This window comes from Acipenser ruthenus, chromosome 2 (genome assembly GCF_902713425.1).
Source record: "Acipenser ruthenus chromosome 2, fAciRut3.2 maternal haplotype, whole genome shotgun sequence".
Lineage (NCBI taxonomy): Eukaryota > Metazoa > Chordata > Actinopteri > Acipenseriformes > Acipenseridae > Acipenser > Acipenser ruthenus.
The window spans coordinates 55,947,360-55,957,842 of NC_081190.1; the positions used below are offsets into that span (position 1 = coordinate 55,947,360).

General features: G+C 36.5%; 1 protein-coding gene across 2 annotated transcripts; it reads right to left on the minus strand.

Moving 5' to 3' along the window:
- Window positions 1–841: 841 nt before the first annotated feature.
- Window positions 842–10,438, minus strand: sgcb (sarcoglycan, beta (dystrophin-associated glycoprotein)). 2 transcript variants are annotated; one of them, XM_034015709.2, is made up of 6 exons: window positions 10,382–10,438; window positions 9,703–9,912; window positions 8,679–8,864; window positions 6,500–6,691; window positions 3,639–3,770; window positions 842–2,628 (listed from the first exon to the last, which is right to left on the minus strand). In XM_034015709.2, the coding sequence occupies exons 1-6, from the start codon at window positions 10,394–10,396 to the stop codon at window positions 2,422–2,424; spliced, it is 942 nt and encodes a 313-aa protein (XP_033871600.1). In that variant the 5' UTR covers window positions 10,397–10,438; the 3' UTR covers window positions 842–2,421. The 2 variants fall into 2 exon arrangements, with proteins under 2 accessions (XP_033871600.1, XP_058853515.1); XM_058997532.1 differs by lacking the exon at window positions 10,382–10,438 and adding an exon at window positions 10,253–10,375.
- Between the last annotated feature and the right edge of the window lie 45 nt (window positions 10,439–10,483).

A 10,483-nucleotide genomic window follows, 5' to 3' on the forward strand; every position in this document is an offset into this window, starting at 1 on the left:
AATAAAATCTGCAGGTGGGTGTAAAATAAAATATGTTCCCTTGGCTAAAGAATAACGAATGACCTTTACATTGCTGGAGGGAGAATGAAATGTCACTAAAAATGAAGGTTTTGAGATGTTTCTTCTGTTAGGTGAAAAAAAATACCAATGTGTGTTTTTGTGATAACCCTGTTCTTGTTCTTATTCTTTTTAAGGTTTGAATAAAAACAAACCACCTGCACCTATATATCTTTTTAGACAGTACTCACTCTACATGCAAATACATATTTAAAACCTTCACTTGTATGATTAGTACTGTACATTTGACATTGATAAATAATAAGCCACTTAGATTATTTTAACTTACCAATAATGTAAAATTCTTTATGCAAAGATTTCCACATATCCTCTTGTGAGTCGAGACTCCTTTACAGTAAAATATCAGCTGAGCAATTTCCTAGAATTCACCCCTAAACTAGCCATAACCGTGGACCAAAGTCTACATACCATATTCAGCAGCGTGACCCTGAGCAGTAAGTACTGTGAAATGATTCACATGCTTGAGTTAATACATTACTAAAGTATGTCACCTCCACCAAATAATAAAAAAGTGCTAACTGTACAATATACATTACGTGGATGTACTAGTACAAAAATATCAATTAAATGTGATTTTGTAAATCTGGGGGGCTTCATTCCATTTCATAGTGAGCTACATTAACACTGAACGTATACAGTTAGGCTACTAGTTACCAGCTAGTTATAGGGACAGGGAATTGTTGTAGAAGTTTAGCTTGATAATGTCTTTGGACTTTGTAACTTTTTTTTTTTTTTTAAAGATCAAGCCAAAACAACACAAACATTTTTAAAAGTTTATTTTTTTATTTTTTTATTATTATTATTAAAAGCACAAACATTGGAAGCTTGTTTGACACTCTTGGAAATGTAAACTGCAAGTAATATGATAACATGTACTTTTAGAATACAGACCTGTCAAAGATTGTACATGCTATCTCTACACCTGATTGAGACTGTCACAGCACCAATGGCACTGTGACTGCACTGTGTTGGATTACATTGCACCTGACTGAAAATGTACAGAAGTACTGCGTCTTGTGTGCTGTCAATGATTTAACAAAAAACACAACCTTCTTGGATAACAGTGGCAAGCAAGTTCTCAAGTGATGTATGATTTAAACTAACCTAAGTCCAACTCCAGTAGACAAACAAGGGCCTGAATTAAATACAATCTTATGGCACCACCATAGCTTTACTCTATAATGGATTTTCATTAATCCTGGGTAAAGGTGTCTCTCTCAGTGTCTGAGGTGTGCATTTTTATTGCAGACAAAAATGTGACACTGTCTTATAGTAAAATTGTTTTAGTATATCAATACTTAAAATGGCACAAAAATAAATACATATTATACATAATGTAGATATGAACACATTAGCCTTGCAACACAGCAAGATAGTGTTATATTGCACAATGCAACAAGCACCATCCTGCAACTAGAAAACTGAAATATCCTTCGTTTTTTAATACATGTCACTCCTTTTAAACTCTTCACAATAAAGCATGCACAGCAGTAAAATAAAATCAAGACATTCATGAATTATAACACTGTTTACAACACATTTACAGTATTAGTAGCAATACATATATCTGTGCTTGTAAATATAATAGACTTTAAAATGTCATGCAAGGAAAATAGTATTAGTTATATAAATAGTGATGGGCTTAATTGAAACACAGTGCAATAAAGTGTACATTTCCACCACAGATAACCCTCCAGTTTGGCACTTTTAAGCACAACTTGTGTGTAGTCGTCCATACATCCCCTTACATGATAATGTAAAGTCATGTTTAGAATAAATGACCTCTGTCATTATTATCAAGGCTTATCACTTTAAGTGAGGAAAAGCTAACACAGTAACATACATACACACAGCTAATCTCAAAAGTATGTTCTACACTGGTACAGTACATGGGAAAGTTGCGGTCAAATACACTAGCCATGTACCAGCCACATTTTACATGTCAGAGAGGCTTTTTAATGAAAAACCTTTAAATGTTTCAGGGGCAAAAAAGTTAAAACATACGCTATTCCTATTGCCACAAAAAGTTATAGTACTGTTGTTATATCACACACAAACACAAAAAATATATAATACCCCCAATGTCAACAAAAGCTATCGCATGCATTCATTTTTATAAAAAAACTCCTAGTTTGTTTAAGTTCTGAAAAAAAGGTTTTAATTGAAGCAGTGTTCCTAGTTATGTCTTTGGTTGCACTGAGGGGGGAAAAAAAAAAAAAAAAAATTATAATCTGGGTATAATATATTTTCCTGGTAACTTGAACCTAATCTACTGCATCAGGTTTCTTATCAGCACAGAAAGTCTTCTTCCTAAAACCTTTAATTTCTCTGCCACGCTGGCTGTCAGCGAGTTGCGCCGCAGGGGTTGTCTGAGGTTTGGCAGCCCATGTTGCGGCTTTTAACCTGAACTCTGAAGAGCGTTCCATCCGCACACATACAGAGCTTGTAACGCTCCCATTTCTCTTCAAGGAACAGCTCCCCTCCCGATGAAGAGTTTGGGTTTCGGGATAAAGTGACCATGACTGTTCCATTTAGAACAATGCTGTTTTCCTAAAAAAAAAAAAAAAAAAAAAAAATTGTCAGAATTAATATGCATATATCCTGTATAAAGCTTGTCATAATACACAATATAAAGATAAACAATAAAGTGCAAAAAAGTGTTGATAAAACAAGTAGGATATATGAATGTGTGAAACTCCATAGCACAATGCACAAGGATTGCATTATTTCCAATACTGTTCATTAATATATTCCAAACTGAAGTATAAAGCACACTGAAAGTACTATCTTCAATAGGAGAAAATAACTATTGACAAGATTTAAGGTGCAAATATGGATTTGTTACACCTTAAGCCCCTGGCACACTGGCACACTCTATTTCACACTGCTTTTGAGAAGCAGGGTTGACCTGGGTGACAGACGCAAGTACACAATGTGTGTATCAATGCCCCGGAAGCAGCTTGTTAGGGACGCTTCCATCCAAGCTTCTCTGTATTGAACCGTCGGCCCAAATGTTTCTTCATCCCTGCTGCAATCTGGCTCGTGCTGTGTCTCAATCAACAAAAATATGGCTAAACAGAATAAACAGAAATGTTCCTTGCGGAAGTGAAACCTTCACGCAGACGTGGCTGTTTGTTATTTCGTTGGCTTATGAATAGCTGTCATGCATTTTGTGTCACTCAACCCAGGTCAAAGTGAGTCGACCCACATCCTGAGGTGGGTCGCTCGGACCTAGGTCAACCCGGATACGACCCAGGTACGTGGTTTCACACTACGCAGGATTGTGACCCAGGTAGCCAGAACCTGGGTCTGGACCCATGTAGGAGTGCCAGTGTGAAAGGGGATTTAGTTAGCTCTCATTTTAATTGGGGTGGGAAATCAGATACAGTATGTGACAATAACCTCATATAATATAATATGGAATTGTTTTTTTGACTTTTTATTCTGTCTGGGACATTTAAATATAATGATAATTTTAAGAGGGTGCCATTACCAGTGATATTAAGCAGGTTTACCTATAACATGCAAGAATTAATTCTTAAAAGTTAACTATTACTCACAGCCTTTAGCTCCATGTCTCCTCCCATTTTGAACTCAATGGTTTTACCCATGATGAACACCCCTTCATTTCCACGCACAATGGCACGCCCATCAACTTTAATACTAAGGTCACTTGTAGCATTGCTAGTGATCTGGCAGAAGGGCAGAAAAATTGATTAACTTTGGAACTTGAACAGCGAAACAATAACACCCTATACCTCAAGACTGCCAGTGATTGTCATACTACTGCTCACAGTGCATTGAGTGTCTTAAGTGCATTTCTGTCTATTAAAAAGGCCAGGGAGGCTTATTTTTTTAATGACTTAAACAATGGCTGTATTTACATCAGCTGGTATTTGGACCCCAAAGATATTCCATCAAACCTGATTTCAACTGAAAAATAAGATATTAAAGAAACAGTAAAAAATTAATAAAGGAAAACACTAAAGTCAATATACCACATGTATTGAAAATTATATTAACTCTGTGTTGCTGTCATATAGCTTTAATTGCATTTTCTATACCAAACATATAAAATGTAGAACTGTCAACCCATTTTACATCAATATTTGTTAAATCACAATAAAAAAAAGAGCAAAATGTTTGTGAGCTGAAGTTGTCTATAAAATACGTTATTATAGCAAATCACACATAAGACACAGAGCAGGGCTATGGCCAAAACTGAATTCCAGTTTTAAGATTTAAACCAAGATTATGGTTGACTCTCCTCGCCATAAACAACAATTACAATTGCCACGATAATTGCAAATTACATCACGGGAAAAAAAACAAAACATTACATTACGCCAACATGACTTTCAGGCTTAGAAACTAACAATATTGTAGTATTTGTCCAAAGGACTAGTACCTTTTGAAACTTGCTAGTCCTGGTGTAAACTTACTAGTCCTTATGTGAAGTGCCTAAGTTGGAATCAACAACAATAGTTGGGGTCCCTAAAAATAGGCTTAAATTAGATTTTCCTAAAACATAAACACCGTTATAAATTTAGAAAAATGTTTAAACAAAGACACCTTAGTAAACGCTCCTACATATCGATCAATCACCTGTTTGCACCTCGTTGAGCGATTACTGTACTGTGTGCTGAGAAACTGACACTAACAGCACCAGACAGGATGACAGAGGAAAATAATTCTGTCAGCCTTGTCACCTTGCCGACCACGAAGCTCCGCTTGAAATTGACACTGATGACACAAATAAAATGTTTATTTTACTGTTCATTACATGTGTTGCTATTTACAAAAATGCTGGCTGGTTTGTGGAGTTGGCAGTTACAACATGTGTGTGATTAAATAACTATGAATTACTATCTACAATAATTAAATGTACTCACATACACACACGGTCTTCACTAAAGTCCCAATTTAAAGACATTACGTTTCACTGTAGCCCTCGGGATAAAATTCTTAGATAGGTGGCAGTGGGAGAAAACTGCTTCAGCAAGTTACAGCTGAATCCGCTAGAACTGACGGATACTGAATCTACTAGGTTGGATACTAATGAGAGCATTAAAAAAAAAACAACACACAAAAGAAAAACAAGGGAAATGCAGATCTTTTCAAGAAAGCTGGGGGACTTTGTATAAATAGATTTGAATATGTGAATGATCGCCTTCCAGTTTGTCAGAGCCGTCAGTGAATGTTTTACTTTTTAAACGCTGCAATAACAGTTCTGATTGTGAAGCATCCATACTATCATTTGACAGAACAGGTGATTTAGTTACACTATGAGGGAACTTATTTTTCCCTCATTGGTGCTTGAGCCCCAGAGCATTCACCGAATCACCGCCTATACACCTATTATCAGTGATTAAAGCCTGGTTTTCAAACGAACTAATTATCGCTCATTAGTACTGTATTGGTATAAGAAAAGTGTATTTTAAAAAAGTAATTTCAGCTTCCAGTCACTTAAAATATGCTGACGTGTTACTGTTTTTTATAGGTAAGAACTCAACTTTATTTGAATATATTGTGTTATGGTTTAAGCATAATATTAATTATTGTAATTGTTTATTTATTAGTTTTAAAATATTTGGCCTATTTTTTTTTTTTTATCTCGTTAGTACAACAGGGCCCCCTTTGCTAATCTTCAGTTTTTTGGGGTTTTTTTTCTTTTGTGGTGCGGGGGGTTGCAACCCGGTATAAATCTCAAAATATATATTGTTTAATTACTTTACACTTACTTCAAAGATGCAATGTGTTTAAGTAAAATCAAACACCCAATAAACGTTGAGCATCCCGCTCAGAGGGAGAGCACAAATGCAAAAGTCATATTAAGTGGGGTTGACATTGCAGGGTAGATGAAGGGAGGTTTCAATTCGAGTGACTGTTTTGTAAGCATCATGAATGCTTATTCACCACTGCTACACCCCATTAGAAAATTTACTTTTCCAGCATTTGTTTTAAGTACACGCCTGGAGGACAACTGAGACACAGACATCAACTAGTCCTCATCAGATTTAATTTGTCTCGGGCGAGCGTGAGTTTCTAACCTTGACTTTGGAAACAAAATATGTAGGATACTAATTTAAAAAACGGATCTGTATCAGAATGCTTTTTTCTGAAGCATATGCCATTACCCATACAAGCTAACTTTCAAACTGATAGATTACCAGGTCATAGATTTTTTAAAACAACCGGTGGATTCACAAAACTTGACCACAGTTACATGCACAAGTTGTTGCTTAGCTTAGGAGATAATTTCCTATCTTGAGCTACTACACATACACACTTTGTAAAGCTAATACACTACACTGCCTGTCACAAAGATTAAACACACCAAAAAAAAATAGTAAGATTTTCCTCGCTGTGGTTTGTCTCATTGAAATATTTCAATCTATAAGTAGGAAGGAGAAAGACAAACCCTTTCTGTGGAAGCCCTCTGCACATTCAGGACCTTCACCCCCTTTGGCAAGTGGAATTCATGGTTGTCGTAGTCTGTGCTAAAGAGTGTGTTCTGGGTGCGGGGATCCACAAATGACATTCCAAGATCACTGGTGATGGAGGTTTTTTCTTTGTCTAAACTGAGCTTGGTTGTTCCCTGCTGAAACACAACCTTGGAAAAGAGATACAAAGTTATTTTGTGCTGCACCATACCATTTTTAATTGAATGCACCTCACAAATGAGCATAACTCGATTTGTCGAAAAGCTGCACATCCTCAGCCTTCTTAGTTTTTTCTAAATTATTCATTCTGCTTTAGAAATACTTCCAGCCCCTATCACTCCACCCACACAAAAAAAACGCAAACTTTACTTTAATGTGTTATATATTTGTCAGTTGAGTGTACGGTTGGGACAATATTGAAAATCTCTGAAATTATAATTGCGGTATAAAAAATCACGTGAAATGCAATTATCATGGTGGCGTTTGCTGATTTAGATTCATACTGCTCAATGTATTTTAAATGTATTTCCCTTTTCGCTAAACTACCATTTCTGTGTTGTGTTCTTCAGTATACAAATAGTAAAATCCAATAAATATTCAGTGCATTGTTACACTTTAGCCTATAGGCTACTGTAAATAAAAATGGTAACACACTAAATAAATCATGCCTTCTCTGTACACATTACTGTAGAATTCAGAAATAATAAATTATTTTAAATTGAAACTAAAGGAATTTAGCACACTTTATTTACCCAACTGCTTAATAGTACACAAAACAGTTTATATCGCTGCATTTACAAGCTAAGATACCATACAGTATCTTGCATATACTGCACACAATAAATACATAATAAATCAATTTTAAATTGACATAGAATAGTTTGCAGTGTACACATGGTTGCAAGAAAAACACAGCCTACCTGCTTTCTAAAATAGTCCACAATTGTTTTCTGTCGGTATGATAACCTTAGTGTAGCATATTTTGCAGATAAGGTACCTCCTCGAAATAGATACTGAACTTGTAAATTTTTTTCTTTTTTGTTAAGCTGTTTGAAAGAGTGCTCACTGCTGGTTTCACTCACCGCCTTTCTCAATAAAATCTCGCAAAAGCCTCATAAACACTGGGTCATCGTTAGAGCGAAAGTGGTGGCTGCTCTAATACACTACAAGACGTACAAATTCAATATTACTAGAACAGATGGAATACTTGAAATTACTTGTGGAATAATTAAACAAGCGATAGCATAAAAAATTCAGCTGTCATTAAAAATCGTCATAATGAATATAATATCGTACATTTCCGATAACTCTGTAATTATTTGTATAATGCAATTGACCGTATTTTTGTAAATCGTCCCAACCCTAGTTGAGTGTACATCAAAAAACATTATTATTTTTTTTTTTTAATTTAGTCATCGGCAATGGTTTTTACCCCAATTTGGAATGCCCAGTTATTATTTTTATCCCGGTTCACCGCTGCAACTCCCGCGCTGACTCGGGAAACAGCAGCAGATACATGTGTCCTCCGAAACGTGTCCTGCCAAGCCGTCTTTTTTCACGCTGCAGGTCTACAACACAGATCTGAGTGGCTTCTACAGCAGACCCGCAGGTGCCCTGTCGACCACAGGAGTCGATGGTGCGCGGTGACCCGAGGATTACCCTGCCGACCTGAACCCTCCCCACCCGGGTGGCGCTCAGCCAATTGTGCGCCGCCCCCTGGGAACTCCCGGCCACGATCGGTGATGGCATAACTTGGACTCAAACCAGCGATCTCCAGACTATAGGGCGCATCCTGCACTCCACTCGTAGTGCCTTTACTGGATGCGGCACTCGGGAGCCCCGAAAAACATGTTTTTTAAAACTGCACTTGTGTGTATAAAAAGTTTTTAAAAGGAAACGTATGTGTTTTTCTGTTTTAAAAAACTTTCGATTGTTTTTTGTTAAAACAATGTTCCATTCTGCTGAAGGTAAAATGTGGCCAACAGGAGATGTGGACTGTATCCATGCTCAGTCCTGGATCAAAGCACAGAAAAACAGAGAACACCTCAAAAGGAGAAGACAAGCATGCACTGAACTGAAGAGTTCACTATATGTGATTTATGAGGGTCTAGTGGAAGTGTAGCACTAATGAAAGCATGGTTAAATAAGCCTACTCACAGGCTGGTTGTTGCCAGTAATCACAAGGTTCTCATTCTTCCGCCCCCCCACCGTGCTCTTGTGCAGTGGATGCACCACCCCCATGTCAGACTCCTGCTTGAACCGCAGCAAACCACTGTCATGGAACTCCATACTGTCACAGCCATTGGGGCCGATACGGATTACAGTCCAGATAACAAGGGTGATCTGCAATGAAAATACAGTGCCTTCTTAGTATATGCAATGCTGTCAGGTCATTGAAAATCCTAACTGTTAAATACAGAGTACGACTTTTTCACACTGCAAAGGGAGCTATGATAGTCTGGAGTGCGTATATTGAGGAACCAAGCAAATACAATAAGTAGCAAAAATCAATTTTAAAAAAAGCTGTTAATTAATTCCAGCATAGTTGTTTATAGTTTCTCGTATTATATATGCATGTTTTTTTTTTTTTTTAATTGACCTCAAATTAACGCTTTACTTAAGATTTGTTTTAATGGATTAAAATAATGTTTGATATTCATATTATTATGTTGAAATACACCTACATTTTACCCTCTCAATTGTTAAGGCTTTTTTCCTCCAACTAAAAACAAAAGTAATAAAATACTTCAATTCAGATCTCATAGATTGGTTCAAATCCCAAACCCATTATCTTTCTTTTAGAGGAAATCTATCTATTTTAGGATCTCACTATGTATCTTGGTTACGCCTTTATCTTGCTAGTTTTGTAATAGTAATAAAATACACTACAATGTGTCATGAAAATGTATTTAACCTTTTTTATAGCTTTCCAGTATGGTATGTGACATTATGTCTTGTGAAGTAAAACTTTTTTTTTTAAAAACTAATCAAGTTTCTTATTTTTTTCCTATGATTAAGGGTTTCAAGTTTCGGATGACATATCTATTTTCACGTCATGCAATTACACAGTGCATATGCTGTGCTGTACTGGAAAAAAAACGTCAAGCAATTCTGGTCCTATTTTTTTATGCAGCTTGATAAATGAAAGGAATACAGTATAACCGACATTTCAATCACTTACAATCAAGTTGATCAATGCCAGAAGAAAGAGGAGGACAATAACACAGATAGCCAAACTGCCCTTCCTGCCCCGCAGGCCTGTCTTGTGAAGTCTCTCCTCCTCAATGGGGATATACCCGGCCTTGAAGTTACTGTTGTGTTCCTTGTTTGTAGTCCTCCTTTCAATGGCTTTCTCTCTCATAGACTTCTTCACGGGTCCATTGGCGCTTTCCTGTGGAGAGACATGTCATAGATGTTCATTGCACACTCGAAAAAAAGGATATCACTATTTCCTATTGAATTTGCTCATTGTTGTCTGTATCGCTGGTTGGCACGTAACTTGCTTACATATAACGGAGTAACGGACTGTCATTATTAGAATCTACACCCAAAAAAGCTAGTGCCCTATAAATATATTGTTTTCAAATGCATTGTTTGCAAGCCTTGTGCGCTAAAAATACAAAACTATGATATACAATAATATAACAGAACAGACTAATATTGTTTTCTCTATAATTTAAAACAGAGCGAGTGTCTGAATATTGAACAAAGCAGATTCATAATTCACTTACAAATAAGGTTTTACAGCCGTAGAGTTAAATACACAAACCGTCGCATTCATTAACAACCAATACACACTATTATTCAGAAAACGTTAGGTTGAAATAGCTAAAGCAATCTATATTATTCCCGTTACAGACCTGTTCAGACGCCATGATGTTCCTCGTCCTTTTCAGGAGTTTGACAGCTGGCGTCTGACCCTGCTGGAGCAAACCATTCTGAGTTGTAAACTTTAATATCCT

Coding starts and splice junctions, on each gene's coding strand:
- sgcb (XM_034015709.2), bottom strand. Junction 8,865..9,702: donor TGGCATTGATCAACTTGATT/GTAAGTGATTGA, acceptor TTTTCATTGCAG/ATCACCCTTGTTATCTGGAC. Junction 2,629..3,638: donor GAGACATGGAGCTAAAGGCT/GTGAGTAATAGT, acceptor TTTTTTTTTTAG/GAAAACAGCATTGTTCTAAA.